This window comes from Petromyzon marinus, chromosome 4 (genome assembly GCF_048934315.1).
Source record: "Petromyzon marinus isolate PM22_M1 ecotype Great Lakes invasive population chromosome 4, UKy_Petmar_22M1.pri1.0, whole genome shotgun sequence".
In the NCBI taxonomy this organism is placed as follows: Eukaryota; Metazoa; Chordata; class Hyperoartia; order Petromyzontiformes; family Petromyzontidae; genus Petromyzon; species Petromyzon marinus.
In genome coordinates, this window is record NC_133670.1 from 936377 (window position 1) to 958850 (window position 22474).

Consider the following 22474-nt stretch of genomic DNA (forward strand, 5'->3'; position numbering starts at 1 on the left):
GAAAGAGACTTAATTTGGTGAAAACGGAGCGGGAGTGAATTCCACTCCGTCGGAGCTGCAGATTCTAAGGAAGAGCTCCCTCCTACCATCTTGCATTTAACTTGAGGCTGAATGAGTATTAACCAGGATGGCCTGTCGGATTTCAACCGTGAAGCTCTGCAGCGAGCAGCAAACGCACGACCGCTGGGCCGCGTCGCCGTCCCAAAGACGCCTTGTTTTCATGTGAAAGTGGAGGATGAAGGTTTAAAAGAGAGTGGCAGAATGGCTCAGTGGGTACACTCTGTGACTCACCGCCCGTGTCTCACCGCCCGTGTCTCACCGCCCGTGTCTCACCGCTCGTGTCTCACCACTCGTGTCTCACCGCCCATGTCTCACCGCTCGTGTCTCCCCGCCCGTGTCTCACCGCCCGTGTCTCACCGATCGTGACTCACCGCTCGTGACTCACCACTCGTGACTCACCACTCGTGACTCACCACTCGTGACTCACCACTAGTGATTGACCGATCTGGCCTCTGAAGACTTGACCGTGTTTATGTTCAACGTTGAGGGAAATTCCTGCCCATAAAATGCACAAAACGGGCACCTGACGCCTTGCCTCTGATTAATGTTATTTCTCGCTTTTGCATTACAGATTTTGCGAGACAGCGGAGTGTTTGATTTCACGTGGAGAGAACTCGACATATGGCTTAAAGGACTTCTGGACTTCTCAAGAGAGCAGCAGGAACCAATTCTTACTTTTCTTGAAAAGGTACGTCTACGCACGCATACACATGCCTACACACGCCTACACACATTTACACACCGCAGAGTGGCAAACGCTGCTCTACCGTATGGAACTTCACACAGGCCTTGGACCTGTTGCAAAAGAGGCAATGCTGTTTTACGTTTCTTAGTGGTTTTATTTCATCTGAGCAATATTGCCTGGCTGTGTTGGTTCCTGTCACCGAATGACTTTGAGAGACCGGTTCATGCTTTTGTGTTCGCCTGACTTGATTACCGCAACGCATTACTCTTCGAGATTCCGAGTGAGGTGCTGGGTAGACTCCAGCTCGTTCAGAATGCAGCTGCTAGATTCCTTACGCGCTCAGTGTTATGTGAGCACATCACACAACTGCTCTCTTGTCTTCACACTGGCTATCTGTCCAGTATCGAGTAGACTATAAGATCCTGCTGCTGATCTACAAGGTACTCAGTAGGTTGGCCCCGCAATGTTTCCAGGACTGATCCATGTTTATATTCTAAAACGAGGTCCCTGGGATCTTCAGATCATCTTCCCCCAAGTTTTGAAACAACATTTTGCCTTTGCTATCAAGACAATCACAGTCAGTTTAACACGTAGGCTTTCACGACCAATATCATCCATAATAGAGGTTTTTGGGTGAGATCACGTAAATATATAAATGTGTCGTTAAAATCCACCACCACCCGACACAGCCAACTAGTAAGGGTTGTCACGTAAACAGAACATGCCAATTCGTCACTAGGACAGCACACCGGTGTGTTGAAGAGCCAAGCCACAGCATTTACAAACTGTGTACGACGTTTCGCCAGTAATTACAACTAGCTTCATCAGGCGACAGCCAGATTTGTGGAGAAGTCCACCTGTTTCGTTCCTTATATAGAGGAGTAGATGTGGTGACCACTCTTCTGCACTCTTGCGCAAAGTGGGGGTGGGGGAAGAATTACTGAGCCAACGTAAATTATGCATCTGCGTTATGCGAGAACTTTGAACTTGTCCTTCCTGTCTATTCTGTTGATTAAAATAGCCCAACCAACGGTAATCCCCAAATATGCTTTGTAACATTAATAAACACGCTGCGCACGTGTAGAAATTAGCACTGTCTGCACGGAGTCAGAGTCATGTTGTCAGAGTCATGTTGTCATGGAGTCACTGAGTCACAGATTCGTGTTGTCACGGAGTCACGTCGTCACAGTGTCACTGAATCACAGAGTCACTGATTTACAGAGTCACTGATTCACAGAGTCACTGATTCACAGGGTCATGTTGTCACAGAGTGACTATGTCATGGAGTCACTGAGTCACAGAGTCGTGTTGTCTTGGAGTCGCGTTGTCACGGAGTCACGTCTTCGATAGTTCACGCCACGGCTGTTGTACGTACAGGTGGTGTGCAAGGTGTTGGCAAGCCCCTATGTCTACCTGGACAAGGTGTCGGAGTTCGTTCAAGAGGCGGCGACGCTCCGAAACCTCGACTCCCACACGCCAAATGCAGACGCATGTAAACTAAACTATAAACTGTTTTTATTTTAGCAGGTAAGGCCCACTTATCTGTGTCGCTCTTTTTCAGAAGCGACCTGGCTATCACAAATTATAGCTCAACTAAGTGGCTTATTATCATGTGGAAAGTTATGAAATCCAAATACTCTGAACACGTGATGTTGATTGTAATTGTGCAGGGAGAAACCGGCAGGACGTAAATAAAAATCCACGCAATCACGGGGAGAACATGCAAAACTCCAGATATACAGCAGGCGTCAGGGTTGCGATGGAACCCGCGACCTCCCGTATATCAGGCGAGATACGTAACATCTCGCCACCGTGGCACCACTGTAACTTGTTTGCAGCAAGTTCCCGCTTAACGCGGGGGTTGCATTCCTGGGAATTGCTGCGTAAATTGAATTTGCGTGAGATGGGAGTAATTTTCCCGTAAGGAATAGCGGTGAAGGTGGGGGTGCCATTCTAGCTCGTAGTTTTATTGTTGTATTTATTTGACAGTACTTTGTTTTATATGTTTATTTTTAACTGTGGTTTGTTTATAGAGTATTTCTATAAATACGCGATGTGTGACAGTCATTTCCCTTAGTATAAAGTCAGTGAGAGAGAGATGGCGACTAAACGAGATGAGTGAGTGAGATGACGCTAAGCACAAAAAAATGCTGCCAGAAGAAAAACAGTACTACAGTATCATTACACTACTACAGTACTAGTACTGCAGTGATAAAGTACCAAAGTACCATTACTACGGTGCCGGTACTACAGTACCAGTGCTACAGTGCCAGAGTGCCAGTACTACAATACTAGAGTACCAGTAATACAGTACCAGTGCTGCGGTACTACAGTTCCAGTACTACAGTTGCAGTACTACAGTACCAGCTCCCAGCATCACCGAACAACACCCACGTCACTCAGAAGAGTAGTATGTCATACGCTGGACTCGCGTTGTAGTGAGTAGGCCGTCACGCGCTAGACTCACTTTGTAGCGAGTAGTCCGTGACACGCTGGACTCGCGTTGTAGGAAGAGTCTGTCACGCGCTGCACTTACGTTATAGCAAATAGACCGTCACACTTTGTAGCGAGTAGTCCGTGACGCACTGGACTCACGTTGTAGCGAGTAGTCTGTCACGTGCTAGACTCACATTGTAGCTAGTAGTCTGTCACGCGCTGGACTCGCGTTGCAGTGAGTGGTCTGTCACATGCTAGACTCATGTTATAGTGAGTAGACCGTCACACGCTAGACTCACTTTGTAGGGAGTAGTCCGTGACGCGCTGGACTCACGTTGTAGGAATAGTCTGTCACGCGCTGCACTTACGTTATAGTGAATAGACCGTCACACTTTGTAGCGAGTAGTCCGTGACGCACTGGACTCGCGTTGTAGCGAGTAGTCTGTCACACGCTAGACTCACATTGTATCTAGTAGTCTGTCACGCGCTGGACTCGCGTTGTAGTGTGTAGACCGTCACACTCTAGACTCACTTTGTAGCGAGTAGTCTGTCAAGCTCACGTTATAGCTAGTAGTCTGTCACACGCTAGACTCACATTGTAGCTAGTAGTCTGTCACACGCTAGACTCACATTTTAGCGAGTAGACCGTCACGCGCTAGACTCACATTCTAGCTAGTAGTCTGTCACGCGCTGGACTCGCGTTGTAGTGAGTAGTCTGTCACATGCTAGACTCATGTTATAGCGAGTAGACCGTCACACGCTAGACTCACTTTTTAGCGAGTAGTCCGTCTGGCGCTGGACTCACGTTGTAGCGAGTAGTCCGTCACGTGCTAGACTCGCATTATAGCAAGTAGTCCGTCACTCATAATGATAGTGAGTAGTCCGCGTTGTATTAAGTAGTCTGTTACATGCTCGACTCAGGTAATAGCGAGTCAACCGTCACACGCTTAACTCATTTTGTAGTGAGTAGTCCATCACGCGCTGGACTCACGTTGTAGCGAGTAGTCTGTCAAGTGATAGACTCACGTTATGACGAGTAGTCCCTCACATGGTAGACTCGCGTTATAGCGAGTCGTCTGTCATTCGCTCCACAAATGTCAAAAAAACACGTGAAAGTGAAAAAGCGCAGCATGAATGCCACGCATTGAACGGGAATTTACTGTGCTATGCCTCGTGGAGCTGCTCTGATCTGAGGCTTCCCTGGGCTGAACGAGCGTCATCGTCACCACAATAACGTGAGTGAGCAACGTGCCCTCCCGCAGGCAGCGACGTTGATGCCGGCCTTCTGACAGAGCTGGGCGGCGAGGGCGTGGAACAGCCTCTCCCCCAGGACGCGATCGCCGCCAGCTTCCCTTACAGCGCCCTCGTTCCCTGCAGCCTGCAGCTGTTACTGCCGCTGCTGCCTCTGCAGAAGCGAGGTTTGCAGCTGCCTGCTCACGTTCTGCGCTGCGTCGTCGTTAAGTTAACATTTGTGACGGCGCCTATAGTTTTTCTGAGATTCTGAGCTGTGGGAAAGCATAAACAATTCCCCAAGCTCTGTGGTCCTATATCGGGAATGTTGCGCCAACTCCATTGAACAATTTTTTTTATAGCTCTTTTTCAGAAGCGACCTGGCCACAAATGATAGCTCAACGAAGTGGCTTATGTGGAAATTTATAGCAACCAAAAACACATGTGAATTCTAAATATAGGGGGAAAAACCAGAGGACTCAAAGACAAATCCATGCGACTTCAGGGAGAGACACGCAAACTCCAAATATACAGCAGGCGTCAGGGTGGGGTAGTTAACATCTCGCCACTGGGATCCGCACAAAATACGCGAAGGCCGATAGCCTCCGTTGTGCAGATTCCCACTGAGTGGCATGTCGGACAAAGACAAAGATCCCCCATATAGCCTTTTGAGAATGTTGGAGCAAGTGCTGTTGGTAAGTAGCATCTATGAAGGCTGGCACGGCACACGAGGGGGTGGGTGGCCAGCAACCACGCCCGGCCACCTTTGTCTTGCACTGCACCAGGTACTCATTTGAGGCTGAGTCGATCACGGGGAGGCCCAGGACTGGTTCAGTTACGATTATAATTGTCACTGGTGTTGACCATGAGCAGGAATTAAACTCGGGTCACCAGGTTCAAAGTGCGGCGTGCTAACTGCTTCACTCCCGCTCCCCAGCACCACACACACACACATTAATAGGAACACAGAGACAAAGATCCCCCCATATGACATTAAGTGCTGTTAGCAAGCAGTCACACACACATGCATGCCCGCCCCCCTTGCACAACAGCAGCAGCTGCAATTATGTCTGAGTTGCCCCGTGCTCGTTGGCTAGCGGTCACCCGTGTTGTGGCGCCACCGTGCACAGGTGCAGGCGCGGTGTGCAGGTACCTGGCGAGGACGCTCAAGGAGGTGCTGCATTCTCAGACGGAGCCCCTCACGCTGGTGCTCGCGCTGCAGGCGCTGCAGCGACCGCTGAGCGACGCTCGGAGCGAGGGGGACGGGCGCCTGCCGCGTGCCGCGCTGTCCGCCGTGGCGGAATTCCACCGCTACTACGCGCCCTTCGTGCCGGCGAGCGTCAGGGAAGAGCTGGTATGGCCTCGCAATCGCGCATGCGCAAAAAACATCTCGCTCGCCGTTTTCCCCCATCTGTCATGTTATCGCTTTTGTCATTTTGGTGACCCGGGTCACTTTTGCAAACAGGACTCTCGCTCGCCTGGTTACACCCCATCAACTTCACACTGGAAAATATTTTTGCTAAATTTTCCACCATTTTCCCACTCCCATTTGCATAGCCTCCGCCTCTTGCTCCTCGTAAGAGTTGTAGACCTGTCACATTCCTTGAAATGCCAATTCCATATCCTGAACCACGACGCCGGCACACAATGGCCTACTCATTCCGAACGACGTCACGGGATATTTAATGTCCACTGTGAAATGGATGGCACATAGTAATTTACAGTTAATAGCGCACCACCGCAGTATTAACCAGGATAACCTTCTGGATTCCAACTGTGAAGCTCTGCAGCAATGATCAGCGATCATGCAACCGCTGGGCCCGTTGCCGTGTGCGTGTGTGTGTAGGTGTGGGGAGCATGCTGCGCTATGAACCCGGCAGCCTGAGTGCGATTTCCGCTCGCGGCCAACACCAGTGACAATTAGCTGAACAGGTTCTGGGCCTCACCTAGGTTGACTCAGCCTCAAATTAGTACCTGGTGCGATATGTAAACATCGCCACTGGGGGAGTCAAAGGTGGCCGGGCGTGGTGTTGGCCACCCACCCTCTCGTGTGCCGTGCCAACGTTCATATGTGCTACTTGCTGACAACACTTGCCCCAACGGTCTGTTTAGGCTATATTGGGGATCTTTTTCTTTGTGCGTGCACTCTGCATTAAGCCCGGCTGTGCGTGCGCCACCCGCCCAGTTTGTCGGCGTGAAGACACGCGAGGCGGACGTACCGACGGAGGAGGAGGCCTATGGCGAGCTGCTGGAGCGCCTCTGCTGGGGACGGCACGAGCACTTGCTGCTGCCCTCCTCCCACGATGCCTTACTGCGTGCCGCCGCCCACATCCCGGCGTCGCGTCTCACTTCAGCCACCAGACACACGCTGCTGTACCTGCAGCACGTCACTCAGCGCTTCTTAGAGGTACCTGCCGTCCCGTACACACACATTCACATGCCGCACCGTAAACACACTGTCACCTGCTGTACCCATACACTCACCTGCTGTACCATAAACACACTTGCCTGCTGTACCGTAAACACACTCTCACCTGCTGTAGCGTATACACACTCTCACCTCCCATTCCGTACACACACTCTCACCTGCTGTACCCATATACTCTCACCTGCCGTACCGTACACACACTCTTACTTGCTGTACCCGTACACACACTCTCACCTGCCTTAATACTGCACCTATATGCTCTAACACTGCCGGGATCTGTTTAATATGGTTGTGTTTGTCACATGTTTGCCTTACCCCCTCTGCTGTCAGTATGACCAGGACACAGGGCCACAGGTTATCGCTGCGTACGGGCAGTTGCTGCTGGGCATTATTTCTCGGGCCGAGGTCCTGGAACGGGGTGAAGTTGAAAGAGTGGAGGAGCGCAGCGGAGGGGAGACGCAGGGAGAGGACGAGGTCCCACTGCAGTCCTCAGCCTCCAAGGCTGACAGGACCTCTGAACAGAAGAGTGAACAGGACCTGCTGGTGGAGGACGTTTTCTCCACACTGAATCTACAGAAAGATTTGGACAATTCTGAGGTGTGTTTTTTAAGGTCACGAAAGTTGCTTGTTATTTCATGAAGAAGAATCTGCTGTTGATGGAATTTGTTTGATCTTATATAGTTTTATATAGCTCCTTATTCTAAGGAGCTTTACAAAAATGATAAATGTGTTGTGTTTATCTAGTATTTCTATATTTATAAATATGTGTGACAGTCTTTTATTTAAATATAAAGTGAATGAGAGAGATGGAGGGTGAATTGGATAAGGAAGATGATGCTACACACAAAGATACCAGAACACAGACTGCACTACAGTACAACATTACTAATACTTCAGTATCAGTACTACAGTGCCGGTAGTACAATTCTACCGTGCAAGTACTGAAGTACTACAGTGGCAGTACTGCAGTACTATAGCACCAGCACCCAGCATCACCGAACAATGCTGCCAATACCCCCGTTGCTCAGAAAAGCAGTCCCTCACGCGCTACATACGCATTATTGCAAGTGGTCTGTGACACACTCGACTCACGTTATAGTGAGTAAGTCTGTCACACGCTGGACTCGCGTTATAGCGAGTAGTCCATCGCGCGCTAGACTAGCATTATAGCGGGCGTAGTGTACATTTAGCGAAAAACGTTCCGTAACAGAAAAGCTGCATTGAAGTAAAATATGTAGCGTGAACGTCGCTCATTAAGCGTGGATTTACATTCACAGCATTTATTGCTTTTGTAAATCCTTTTCCAGATTTTGCGCGACGTTGTGGCCACTGTTCTCAAGCACCCCACGCTGCACGATCTCTTCGCCGTTGGCAGCGGCAGCCTCGCCCGTGGCACTGGCTCCGCGTGCCCTGCGGAGCATCTCACCAACGCGGTGGTCTCCCTCATGTGCACGCTGCTCGATACCCCAGCCGTGGGCGAGCACGTCGAGCTGTGTGGCCCCTTCCTGCGGCGCCTTGTGGCCGGGGCCGCCGCCGTCGTCTCTTCGAGCGCAGCCTCCTCCTCTGTGGCGGCGGCCGCCGTGCTCGCGAACCTCCGCCGCTTGCGCCACCTCCTGCCCACGAGCGACGTCAACAATCTCGTCGAGCTACTGCTGCGGTTGCCCGCGCACTCGCTGTTGATCGGCGGGGATGACAACAATGACGCCGACGCCGTGGGAGATCGCGCTGAACGAACGCCGGACGGAGGGCGCGATGCCACCGAAGGCCGAGGAGCGACAGGGAAGAAGGGGAAACAGCGGCGGCGGCAGTCTCTGAAAAGCGGCGGCACGGATTCCGCCGCAGTGGGACTCACTGTGTTCGGGGAGACCCTGGCGGCGCTGCTGGAGCGCCTCGGGACCGAGGACCTCTCCGTGCTGCACGCGGCACACGTGCGCCTCGTGCTGGCGCTGGCTGTGAGGTCACGGCGCAGCGAGCTGCTGGCACCCCTCGCATCCTCCCTGCTGAGCCGTGGCGGTGGCAGCGTCGCCGTGGCGGTTGCCTCGGTCCCCGTCCACACCATGGGCGGCCTTCTCACGCGGGGCTCCCTGCTGGCACAGCCAGTACGTTGCTGCTGTTGTTTTGTTGGTGTTGTCGCGCGGGTACTCGTTGTAGTTGTCACTAGTTCTGTTGAGCACAGGAAGTCCACGTTAAACGCAACAACTGGTAGATGTGTTCCTGAAAAGTGCCGCGTTAAACGAAAACGCGTGAAGCGAAAACATTTAATCATAAATTGTGTACCGATAACGTTTGCCGAGATACAATGTACACACTGAAAAAAACGGAGGGTACACTTGGCGCGTTACTATATCATACTGCGTACTTGTTATAGCAAAAACGCATTATTTGAAGACCGCGCTCAAAGCGAGAACTTACCGAAGTTCTCTGACGAGTTGCTGATAACCGCGTTAAAAAATTATGTTAAATAAGTTGGAATGAAGGCAGCTGTTGTGATGTAAATTGTTACCACACTGGAAGAGTAGACTCAATACCCCTCTCGAAGTGTTGTGTTTGCAAGTGGCAATAAACCGCGTACCCAGAGAAATCTCATGTATGAGAGGAGATGGTTCTCTAAGAAAAAAATACATCAGGAATCCACTTGGTGTACTGCTATCTTCTGGACTCTTAACAACCCCGCAAGTAAAACTAAAATTCTTAAACAGTTTCCTGAGTACGAGTACCACCAGCATCGCCACGGCTGACACTAGGGAAGCCCTCTGCCTTTCCTCCACCACCGGCCCCGCGCACGGTGGATGCACCCACAGCACTCGTTCTGCTCGTTCTGCTCGTGTTGCTCATGTCGCTCGCAGCACTTGCATCGTTGATGTCACCAGTGTCATACGTGTCGCTCACGTGACTCGCATCCCGCACCTCTGATGAGCATGGTTGGCTACGTACGGTGCGAAAAAGATTCAATACACACACATACATATGTCGCTCGTATCACTCATGTCACTCACGTCGCTTGTGTCTCGCGTCGCCCGCCGGAAGCCGCTGCTGAGCTGAGTGTTCTGTGCATGCCGTCTGCTTGTCCGCGTGCGTCAGACCGAAGCGGTCCACCTGGCAGCGGGGCTGGTGGCACGCTCGCGCTCTCACCGAGCGGCTTTCGAGCTGTGGGCGCTGCGTGGCGGCGGTGTCGAGGCTCTGCGCCAGCACCCCGCGAGCCTCTGGGAGCTGCTGGAGGCATACCTGACCCACGTGGAGCTCGCAGACCCCTGCCGCCCCGGTGAGACGATAAATGGCGCCTGCCGCCGGATTCGCTCCCCGCGCTTCGTTTGCACTCGTGCATGTGTGCACTATGCCAGTAGGGTGCACAGGTGGAGCATCGGCCAGGAATCTCAGTCAGTCAACCCACAGCACCTGGGTCTGTCCCATGACCTCCTGCCAACAGGCATTCGACACTTCACGTGGCCTTAAAGTGCAAATAGCCTGGCACAAGCGCCGTGGTGACGTCACGCTCCTTAGTGGCGAATGGCGGTTATTGTTGTTGCATTGGTGCACGTGTGTGACGTGGCGGCCCCTTTCGCCGACGAGTGCGGTGAAGTATGGTCGGGACCTCCTAGTTCCGTGTCAGCTGTAGGGAGTCCTTGATCAAGCAATGGATTGACGATGTGTTAATTGGCTAAAAGCATGTATACATGTATATATATGGAGGACCACAGAGCTTGGCTAATTGATAAGGCCGTTGACATGGCCGAGCAGTAGCATGATTGCTGTTCATTGGAGAGGTTCACAGTTGGAATCTAGTGACCGCCCTGATTAATTTTGCGGGTCTAGTAACTGTAGTAGCACTATGCGCCGTCTGCCTCACAATGGACATTAAAGATCCCTTGACATAAATTGCAAGAGTAGGCTATTTGTGTGCTGGTGTCACAGTCCAAATTTGATAAATTATAAAATTCCCCTGCAAATTACTCAATTGAGATTACATACAGCAGCAGCATCAGTATTCACTCCCTATTGGCAGACTAATACCTCAGGTCGCTCGTGCAAGTTACAGTTCTGGCCTTCATTCTCAGTTGACCACGAGATTCCTGTATGCGTCGAAATGCACTGCTCGCGATGATGCTGCCGTGGAAGAACACACGCGGTGCCATCTTGTCTCCATCTTGTCTCCCAAGCGGCTCATTGTGGGTCCCAGGCCACGCGGTGTTCCCAGCCTCCAGTGAGGAGGCAGTGAGGTTCAGCCGCACTATTTTTCTTTCGGAAGTGTACAGTGCTTTACAGCGATACATGTGCAGTATTGTACACTATAAAAAATGTAATTCTATACATTTACCGTACAAGTTATATTTAACAATAGAAAATTACAGTCAAAACACTTCGTCTTTAATGCTTGGGTTGACATTGGGAACATAAAATAAAAGGTGGGGTGGGTGTCGTATTACGGACAGCAAACCAAACCCTATGTTACCCAGTTCTCTTTGAGTTTGCGGATCACGAATTTGCCCATTGCGCCTATTTTCGAGACTGTAACAAACGTAACTCAGGCGATGGGCAAGGAGGGTTGGCTGTGTAAAGCCAGTCCCCGAGATATGAACGTCAGACTTACGAACATCCACAGTTTATTACAATATTACGTGTAAATATACAACGTTTTATCTTATTTCTGTGTTTAAAGAATGCTTCCCGTTTTGGTTGAACCATAACACATTGAGTTCTAAGATAAGAACAAACTGACTTACGAATGGCTCTCAGGAACATAACCAATAAGTCGAGGACTGCCCATATACACAACGTATCTGCAAGGAAAGTGGCTTGATGAACGCACGATTATGACGGACCATACTCTTTGGTTCTATTCGGTAAAGTCACGTAGGTAAAAAATAAAACAACAAAAATCACGACGTTTTGGCCACAACACAAGTGGCCTTCATCAGGTGAAGGGACCAGACTGTCTCGAGGATAGCGCTGGAGTGAACACAGCCAAGCTCAGACCGTGACAAATCTCTGATAAAAACCCATGGGTTTGCACGAGGCAATTCAGATTTACAAACACAGACACAATTTCAACCGAGAAGATGGTTTCAAATTAAGCAACCATTGGAAAGATGTTCTAAATCGAACCAAACATGAAACTAATTTTCAATGGTACAGTATATTTTTTCAAGTAGTGGTATCCCAAACTTTCGCAGCTGCTTAAATTCCCTTTTCACACCATCAATATGTAAACTCCCCCTCCCCCCCTCTCTGGTCTGCACATGTTCACCTCCTCTACACCATTCACCATGCTAAGTCCGCCAATTGAATGCTAATTTTTATGCTAATTCCTTTGTCAAGGCACCTTAATTCCTCTCACACAAGCTTAAAGGTCGTGGTCTGAGCGTGGCTGTGTTCACTCCAGCGCTGTCCTCGAGACAGTCTGGTCCCTTCACCTGATGAAGGCCACTTTTGTTGTGGCCGAAACGTCGTGATTTTTGTTGTTTTATTTTTTACCTACGTGACTTTACCCAATAGAACCAAAGAGTATTTACCGAATAGAACCAAAGAGTATGGATCCTTGCAGTCACGAAAGCTTCAAATCTAGAAATGACGGACCATGCCAACAATGCGGTGGCCGTGTGTCCAGCGCACGTGGGTGAGGCGGCGCTGAGGGCGCTGCTGCCGCTGGCGTGGCCTGTGCTATGGGGGGGCGACAGCGACGACGACGCGCCTGGCTCACCGGCGCTGCTGGCACGCCTGCTGCTGCTGCCGGAGCATGATCGTGGCGGCGCGGCCCGGCGTGCCATCGTGGCGTCGTGCGCAGGAGGCTGGGAGCCGTTCCTCTCTGCGCTCCTGGCACGGCTCCAGGGCGGTAACCACGTGGACTGGTAAATGCCCGCGCAGCACCCACAAGTTTACATTTTTTTACATTTTCATTCTTTATAATAGTATATAATTTGTGTCTCTTAAGTGTCATTATATATGTTATTGTTAGTTTTAAAGTTAGGTTCTTAACACTTCAGCTGTGCTGCTCTCCATTTATTTGCTGGGGTGTATGTTTGTAGGCAACATGGTGGCAAGATGTTAACTACCTCCTTGCCTGGTATACAGCAGGTCGTGGGTCCGATCCTGGCCCTGACGCTTGTATATTTGGAGTCTTGCATGTTCTGCCCATGATCGTGTGGATTTTTCTCCAGGTTTTCCGGTTTTTCCCTCCACATTCAGAATCCACATGCATTTAAAGTATTTGGCTGATATTAATTTCCACATGATGAGCCACTTCATTGAGCATTCATTTGTGGCCAGGTTGCTTCTGAAAAATAACTACATAACTCAGTGGGCCTTACCTGGTAAAATAAAAAAATGTAGTTGTAATAATACGTAGCCAACCATACTAATCAGGGGTGCGGGGGAAGGACAAGTAGGCTAGATTTCTGCCCAATATTGGCCAACCGGCTCAACAAACTTAATTAATGAACGGCGTGCTTCGGGGTTTTAAATCAGTTGCAGCTGGTCCAAAACTCTGCTGCCCGAATTCTTCTGCCGTGGCTGATCAAGGTCGTGATCTGAGCGTGGCTTCTTCCACTCCAGCGCTGTCCTCCTGACAGTCTCGTCCCTTCACCTGATGAAGGCCGCTTGTGTTGTGGCCGAAACGTCGTGATTTTTTGTTAAAAAAATTTTGTTATTTTATTTTCACCTACGTGACTTTACCCAATAGAACCAAAGAGTATGGATCCTAGCAGTCACGAAAGCTTTAAATCTAGAATTGTAATGTTTACCATAATTCATAAGGCAATATATAGTATCGTAATTGTATAGTGAATATACAGCAGTGTGGTATACAGTAGGGTTGGTAGAATAATCCATAGTGTAATATTACAAGTCTAATATTTTACAGTCTAAAGTATAGGGTAGTGTATAGTAACGCATTGTATAATTCAAGGGTGGGTTTGTCTATGGCAGTGTTTATTACGGTGTATAGTCGTGTAATGTAGAAAAAAGTTTAGTTGGAGACATATCAATCTAATGCATAATGTTAGAGCTTACATTGGGCTGTGTATACGATTTTATGCAATGTAGTTTAGATTGGAAGGTATAACATTGCAATGTATAGTAGTCTAGTTTATAACATAGTTGTAACGCAACACAGGACAGAGCAGCGCATCGTGGCAGTTTCTCCCCCCTCCTCCGTTCCGAGCAAAGATGGACTCGTCCATCTGATCAAAGCTCGTCGCTTTCCGTGATGCTAACGTTGAAAAGAAAAAACCGCCACCCATTTTTTCGCCATATGGCATTGTAATGTATAACGACTTACTGTTAGTAGCTCAGCTGATTGGAGAGTATATAGAGTTTATTGATAACATTGATGTAGTTTATATTTTAGTTTTTTATTAGTTCACTATATGGCATTCATTATATAGTGTAGTGTATACCCAGTTACTTTATGTTAATAGCTCAACTTATTGAAGAATATATTGAGTACATTTATTATATTGATGTAGTTTATACTTAGTTTTTTCACATCGATTTATTGTATGATAGTTGGGTAGTTGCAGTCCTTTAGCGTCCACATACTAAATGCCTCTGTTGATATGTAAACTCTGACTTTAACATAGCTTTTTCCGTGACCAGTCACATGCTAATCCATCACATTAACATCATGCTAATCTCTCAGTTACATGCTAATTTCTGACTTTAACACCCTGCTGATCCAACACTTTAACACAGCTATTTTAATGCTAAATTCTCCTGTTTGATATGTAAACTCCTTTGTCAAGGCGCTTTACTTCTCCCACCTAACTTAAAAGACGCTGCAAATCTTAACAGCGTTCATTGAAGCGCTGTCGTCCCGACAGTTCTGTTCCTTCACCTGAAGAAGGCTACTTGTGTTGTGGCCGAAACGTCGTGAGAATTTTATTTTATTATGTTTTATTATTTTATTTCCATTCTACGTGACTTTACCGAAAGAACCAAGAAGATGAATCCCTGCAGTCACGAAAGCTTTAAATCGAAATTTAAATGCTGCTATAAATTTCCACTTATAATCCACTTCATTGAGCTATCATTTGTATGGCCATGTCACTTCTGAAAAAGAGCAATATAGAGCTCAGTGGACTTTACCTGGTAAAATAAAATATTTTTTAGTTTAAAAGCACAATAATAAGTGTCAGGGTGCCCTCCGCGTAGCGCCAGGCGTGGTGTTAGTAAAACTTATATAGCGCCATTCACACAAGGCCTCTCAATGCTTTACAACATGATGGCAGTAAAAACCTTTAACATTAAAACTAACAGGGAAAACAACCCTACACAGACAGATACAAAATTGAAAATAACTGTGTTTTAAGACGAGACCTAAAAACTTCACAGACTGAGGCAAGACATTCCACAAACGAAGCGCCTGACTACTAAAAGCTCTATCACCCATTGAACGCATATTTATCCTTGGTCAACTCAGGTCCCCAGGTTTGGAGGATTGAAGTTGCCGAACAGGGGCATGCAGTTTCAGCATATCTCCGAGATATAATGCATCTAACCCTTTCAGTGCCTTGCAGGCCAATACAATAACTTTAAATTCGATCCTATATTTTACTGGAAGCCAATGCATGGACCGAAGAATATGCGTGATGTGCTCATATTTCCTCATGCCACACAAAACCCGGGCAGCAGAGTTTTGGACAAGCTGCAACTGATTTAAAACATTCCGTGTTGCACCAGGAAACAGGGCATTACAATCTTTATTTGAAGCTTTCGTGACTGCAGGAAGCCATACTCTTTTGGTTCTTTCAGCAATGTCACATTTCTTCAGCCTTCTACCCCCAGCCCCGCTCACTTCCCAGCCCCGGCATTTTGTCGTGCTCGTATCAGAGCTTGCAGCTCTCCACTCCCCCTACCCCACACTCCCACCCTCTCTATCTCTCCTCCCTGGCTCCTCCCCCCTCTATTACCTATATAGCCTCTTGTTTCAAGCAGCCCTTTTGCCCACTTCAGCAATTGTTTCTTGCTGTGGTTGTCCCACCTGATGACGGACGCTTGTGTTGTGCCCGAAATGTCGTGATTTTATTTATTTAATTTTAAGTCTACGTGACTTTACCGAAAGAACCAAAGAGTATGGATCCCTGCAGTCACGAAAACTTCAAATCTAGATTGAGGCTACTTCAGCAGTTTTTTCTTGCTATGCTTGTCCCACCTGATGACGATTGCTTGTGTTGCGATCGAAACGTCGTGATCTATTACCTACCTATGTGACTTTACCGAAAGAATCAAAGAGTAGGGCATTACAGTAATCAAGTCTAGATTAAATAAAAACACGTAGCAGTCTCTCAGCATCCGGTATTTAGAGAATTGATCGAATGCGTAAAATATTTTGCAGGTAAAAGGAGACCTTAGATTCCTTGCATGACACTCAAAATTCAAGGTGGAATCAAAAATTACTCCGAGGATTCGGATCATAGATGATCATCAGTCATCATAATAAAACCATTTACCTGATGAAGCAGGCTAGGGGAACCCAGCTCCATGACCTTCGCTTTATCACGGTTAAGCTTCAGGAAATCCACACCCTGCCCTCAGAGAGTCACTGAGATAGGACTGAAACAGCGCATCAGTACCAGGCTTAGTCTGCAGATATATTTGGATGTCGTTAGTATAAAAAATATAATTGAAACCATGACGATGGAAAATGCTCCCCAGTGGCAACATATACAGTGAGGGAAAAAAGTATTTGATCCCCTGCTAATTTTGTACGTTTGCCCACTGACAAAGAAATGATCAGTCTATAATTTTAATGATAGGTTTATTTGAACAGTGAGAGACAGAATAACAACAACAAAAATCCAGAAAAATGCATTTCAAAAATGTTATAAATTGATTTGCATTTTAATGAGGGAAATAAGTATTTGACCCCTCTGCAAAACATGACTTAGTACTTGGTGGCAAAACGCTTGTTGGCAATCACAGAGGTCAGACGTTTCTTGTAGTTGGCCACCAGGTTTGCACACATCTCAGGAGGGATTTTGTCCCACTCCTCTTTGCAGATCTTCTCCGAGTCATTAAGGTTTCGATGCTGACGTTTGGCAACTCGAACCTTCAGCTCCCTCCACAGATATTCTATGGGATTAAGGTCTGGAGACTGGCTAGGCCACTCCAGGACCTTAATGTGCTTCTTGAGGCACTCCTTTGTTGCCTTGGCCGTGTGTTTTGGGTCATTGTCATGCCGGAATACTCATCCACGACCCATTTTCAATGCCCTGGCTGAGGGAAAGAGGTTCTCACCCAAGATTTGACGGTACACGGCCCCATCCATCGTCCTTTTGATGCGGTGAAGTTGTCCTGTCCCCTGAGCAGAAAAACACCCCCAAAGCATAATGTTTCCACCTCCATGTTTGACGGTTGGGATGGTGTTCCTGGGGTCATAGGCAGCATTCCTCCTCCTCCAAACATGGCAAGTTGAGTTGATGCCAAAGAGTTCCATTTTGTTCTCATCTGACCACAACACTGTCACCCAGTTGTCCTCTGAATCATTCAGATGTTCATTGGCAAACTTCAGATGGGCATGTATATGTGCTTTCTTGAGCAGGGGCACCTTGTGGGTGCTGCAGGATTTCAGTCCTTTACGGCGTAATGTGTTACCAAATGTTTTCTTGGTGACAATGGTCCCAGCTGCCTTGAGATCATTGACAAGATCCTCCCGTGTAGTTCTGGGCTGATTCCTCATCGTTCTCATGATCATTGCAACTCCTCGAGGTGAGATCTTGCATGGAGCCCCAGGCCGAGGGAGATTGACAATTCTTTTGTGTTTCTTCCATTTGCGAATAATCGCACCAACTGTTGTCACCTTCTCACCAAGCTGCTTGGAAATGGTCTTGTAGCCCATTGCAGCCTTGTGTAGGTCTACAATCTTGTCCCTGACATGCTTGGAGAGCTCTTTGGTCTTGGCCATGGTGGAGAGTTTGGAATCTGATTGATTGATTGCTTCTGTGGACAGGTGTCTTTTATACAGGTAACAAGCTGAGATTAGCACTCCCTTTAAGAGTGTGCTCCTAATCTCAGCTCGTTACCTGTATAAAAGACACCTGGGAGCCAGAAATATTTCCGATTGAGAGGGGGTCAAATACTTATTTCCCTCATTAAAATGAGAATCAATTTATAACATTTTTGACATGCGTTTTTCTTGATTTTTTTCTTGTTATTCTGTCTCTCACTGTTCAAATCAACCTACCATTAAAATTATAGACTGATCATTTCTTTGTCAGTGGGCAAACGTACAAAATCAGCAGGGGACCAAATACTTTCTTCCCTCACTGTAGATGGAAAATAAGAAAGGCCCTAAAATCGACCCCTGGGGGACACCAGTGACAACTGGGCGAGTTTCAGATGTATGGCTTCCCAATGTAAAAAACTGTTTCCGACGAGACAGATAAGAGCTAAGCCAGTCAAGAGCTGCACCACTGATGCCAACCAGGGTCTCGCAGCGCTTGAGCATAACATGATGCTCAACAGTATTGAACACTGTACTACGATCCAACAGCACCAGGATGGAAAATAAGCCCGAATTGGCGGTCATTAAAATATCATTGACCACCTTAACAAGTGCTGTCTCAGTACTGTGCAGTGGCCTAAATGAAGACTGAAATGGCTCAAATATGTAGTAGTTTGTAAGATGATCCTGTAATTGCTGAGCTACCACACATTCCAATATTTTTTGACAGAAACGGGAGGTGTAAAATCGACCTGTAGTTTAGCACATCATTGTAGTCACGACCTGGCTTTGATAATGGTGAAATAGAAGCCAGTTCAAGTGACACTGGCATTAATCCAGTGATAAGAGAGGTGTCTACTAAGGAACAAAACCAATGGACAGATAATATGGAATATCGAGACAGCGAAAGAAGAAGGGATTGTTGGGGTAAACGTACTTAAAACAGAGCCTGAGAACACAAGATGAGGTCAGCTAAAGCTCAGTAATAACAGAGCAAACAATATTACTCTGAATTGAATCAAATGACTCCAGAAAAAAACATTATATTGAGCACTGCAACTATTGTGGTTAACACCAGTTGATGGTTTCAGCATCTGCTCAAGGATAGAGAATAGAGTTCTAGAGTTACCAACTCCTTTATTAATGAGATTTGAATAAAACAATCATCTGGCCTGATTGAATGCATCCATATAAATACATTGGTGATGTTTCCAGATCTGGTGATGAACCTCAAGTTTTGTATCCCTCCATCTGCCTACTAACTTACGTCCTAGTGGCTTCAGAGAACGGAGATGGTCTTATCCAAAGGCAATCAACCGGATCATCTTCGAAACCACTCGCCTACAGGCCTGTGCCTTCAGGCCCTGCGTGACACTCCCCAGCTTCTGGGCTACAATGTGAACAGGAGGAGGCATTACAGGAAATAGGCTTATGCTCTGTTAGGATTTCGAGCGACGTCCCCACGTACCTGTGGGTGTTCTGTGGGTGTGCGAGTCTCTTCCAGCGTGTGAGGAATTGGGACAAACGCCCCAAATCGCAACCTCCCTCAATAGAGGCTTGAATTTCGATGGGGATTTTCCGAGTACAGAACAACTTTTATGATCATTATTATGTATCTGTAGCTTCTCTGCGTTCACTGATAAATGTTAGAATTAAATGTGTTGTTACATTATCAAAGCATGTGTGTTTACATGTTTACCAGAATAATTATGCATGATTAATGCAGACTCGATGCCTTGCGATAGGTGGATATTTGGTGTTTGAACATCTTAATACCTCGTCTATTATTGCCAGAAAAGGTAAAGCAGCCTATTCTTGTTTTCATCGTGTTATTTAGTCGTCATTGTCTGGCAGGTGAAATGTGCCCACGTTGCGGCGAGCTTGAAGCACCACGTTCCGTGCGATGGACGCGTGCGTTCCTCCCTGCGTGGCTGCATGCGTGCAGGTGGGAGGTGGTGGACGTCCTGCTGCCCGGCCCTTTCCGCGGTGTCGAAGATCGCGTGGCCGAGGCCTGTGTCCGCTGTTTAATCACCACCTTCAGCGCCAAACAAGAGCGCGACAAATGTTTTGAAACGCACGTTCTCAACCGCCTTCAGAAACTCCTGGTGGGTACTGAGCAGTGAATCCCCAAACTTGATTTGGCGCTTTCGTGACTGCAGGAATTACTCTTTGGTTCTTTCGGTAAAGTCACGTAGAAATAGAAAATAATAAATTACATAATATCATACGACGCTTCGATTGCAACGCAAGCAATCATCATCAGGTACAAATGAAAGAGAAACAAACCTAGTAAACTTAGAAATATAATGCAATACAGCGCAGATAGTCGGCTAACATAACAGTCAACACCCTACCTGGTTGATTTCGTTATTCTAAAGATTTCTAGATTTAAGAGAGAGATAAGACACAGAACCGGAGACACATATACAGACACATAAGCGGAAAGAGTTAACACAGAGACACAGAGAAACAACGCCTCCGTGTCGAGGCCTTAAATAGGTAGAGAGGGGGGACAGAGAGAGAGGGGGGGGGGGGAGGTTAGAGGAATTAGCATGTCAATGAGAGATCCTGCAATGGGAGATCCGGTGACACCGCTGGAGGAGAGAGCAACAACCGAGGGGAGACAGAGAGAGACGAAGGCAACACTAAATCAAACAAACTAAGTAAAATTTGGAAATGTAATGTAATGCAACACAGAGAGTCGGTTAACACACAATTAGCACATGGCCTGGTTGATTACGTTATTCCAAAGATTGCTCAATTATAAGTTAAGTGTGAAATTTGAGAGAGAGATGAGGCACATACACGGAGACACAAAGACAGACAAGAGCAGAGAGAGACAACAACGAGACACAGAGAGAGAGAAAAACAAACTTAAAACCTCCCCGTAGAGGTGGTTCAAACTTGATTTGGCACTTTCGTGACTGCGGGAATTATTCTTTGGTTCTTTCGGTAAAGTCACGTAGAAATAGAAAATCATAATTACATAATATCACCCATTTAACGTGCGGTTTTCACATGACGTTTTCTCTTTAATGCGTTTTTTCTATTATGTATCGATATGTTAACTACCTCGCCTGGTATACAGGAGGTTGTGGGTTCTATCACAACCCTGATGCCTGTATATTTGGAGTTTGTGTGTCACTCTCTCTCTCCAAGGATTTTTTTTCCTGGTCCCCCAGGTTTACCCTCCAAATTTTAAAAAATGCGTTTATAGTATTTGACTGCTATAAATTTTCACGTGATAGGCCACTTCGTTGGTATATCATTTCTAGCCAGATCGCTTCTGACGAAGAGCTTTATAGCTCAGTGCGCCTGACCTAGTAAAATAATATAGTTTCGTTTTTAGTTTCGTTGAGAGTTAATGATGTTTCGCCGGTGATTATAACAACAGCATCGGCAGGCGATTTCCAGAAATGTGAAGAATTATTCGTCTTTCCGGTCTTAAATAGAGGAAGGTCATGTTATCACTGTGTACCTTACCAAGTGCAAAGATCCCAGGGGGTTATATTCATGTAAACTGTACTTGATTGTGTTCTTGTGAAATTATGCAGTACATGTGTAGTGACTGTGAATGTCAATGTGTGGTGCCGGGCTTACGAAGCCACGGCGGATAATGTGTTGGCATTATGTGTAGCCCACTTACTGGGCATAGTACCAGCCCTAGCAGGGCTTGGGTGAGTGCTGGTCAGCACGGAAGCACCACGTACAGTGTGCGGTGCGGGCTGCCGGTGAGGGAGCGAGAGGGAGTGTCAGCCAGCCAGGGTTACGTTGGGGCATGATACGCTGGTTGACCTGCCGACCCGTGACCGGATGATATTGGAGGGCGGCCACCGGTGGACGGGAGCCGCCGGGCGGTCACGTGGTATAAAAAAGCTCTCGGGAGCCTTCGGGAAAGAGCCCGAGAGATGTAGAAGGTGGGCGGGGCGAGAGGCGGAGCCAGCCCCAGCCCAGGCCGATTATAACGAGGGGCCCCGTGAGGGGCTCGGGGTTCTTCGGGTTGCTGGTGAAGAAGATCCACGTCGGGTTAAAGAAGCCTCTAGCCACACGGTCCGGGACCCAGCTTGTGGTCCGGACCGGGATAGCGAACCGTGTTTAGTTCTGCCGTAGTGTGGCTAGATGGGCATTTAACACCCAAGTGTAGGTTGTGTTATGTTATGTTGAGTTGGTGAAATAAAGTGTTGTTCCCAAGACAACGTTTGCAGCTCAGTTGGACTCACTACACATGTTACTGGTTGGGTTTGTCACAGTTAATCAATAGTGACATGAATAGGCATGCAATTAACGGTGCTTGTGTTGTGTACAGGAGCTGTAGTGTGCACGCTGGTGTGGTTTTCTGTTGTGTGCAGAGCATGTTTGGCTTGTGTTTTTGTGTTTATTTCAGTTAACCCAAAAAAACGTTCGAATGAATAATATTGGTCACAAGAGCCTACTACTATGTGTAGCCTTTCTGGACGTTGTGAGATCATTTTTGGCACCCGCGCCCACAGTACCTGCGATGCCTGCTTCCCACGTGCTACCCACTACCCTCCACACATTCAAGCGTTGTCGCTTTTCCTTCCCTAGGCCTCAGACGTGGAACTTCCAGCAAAGCTGTGGAACACATTTATGAAGACAGCCCTGAAGTAAGACAGAGTGAATGCTATTCTTAATGCAGAATTTATTATTTTTTTTCCCAGCCATTAGTGACACGGGGTGT

General features: G+C 47.6%; 1 protein-coding gene across 3 annotated transcripts in view; it reads left to right on the forward strand.

Moving 5' to 3' along the window:
- The window catches only part of URB1 (URB1 ribosome biogenesis factor), a 67586-nt gene that overhangs the window by 25122 nt on the left and 19990 nt on the right, over nucleotides 1–22474 (forward strand). For all 3 annotated transcript variants that reach the window (XM_032946575.2, XM_032946573.2, XM_032946574.2), the window contains exons 17-27: nucleotides 632–748; nucleotides 2123–2237; nucleotides 4444–4599; nucleotides 5542–5765; nucleotides 6597–6818; nucleotides 7170–7436; nucleotides 8147–8938; nucleotides 9921–10101; nucleotides 12445–12685; nucleotides 19721–19880; nucleotides 22342–22400. In XM_032946575.2, coding sequence (XP_032802466.2) covers nucleotides 632–748; nucleotides 2123–2237; nucleotides 4444–4599; nucleotides 5542–5765; nucleotides 6597–6818; nucleotides 7170–7436; nucleotides 8147–8938; nucleotides 9921–10101; nucleotides 12445–12685; nucleotides 19721–19880; nucleotides 22342–22400 — 2534 coding nt within the window. The remainder of the gene's footprint in view (nucleotides 1–631; nucleotides 749–2122; nucleotides 2238–4443; nucleotides 4600–5541; nucleotides 5766–6596; nucleotides 6819–7169; nucleotides 7437–8146; nucleotides 8939–9920; nucleotides 10102–12444; nucleotides 12686–19720; nucleotides 19881–22341; nucleotides 22401–22474) is intronic.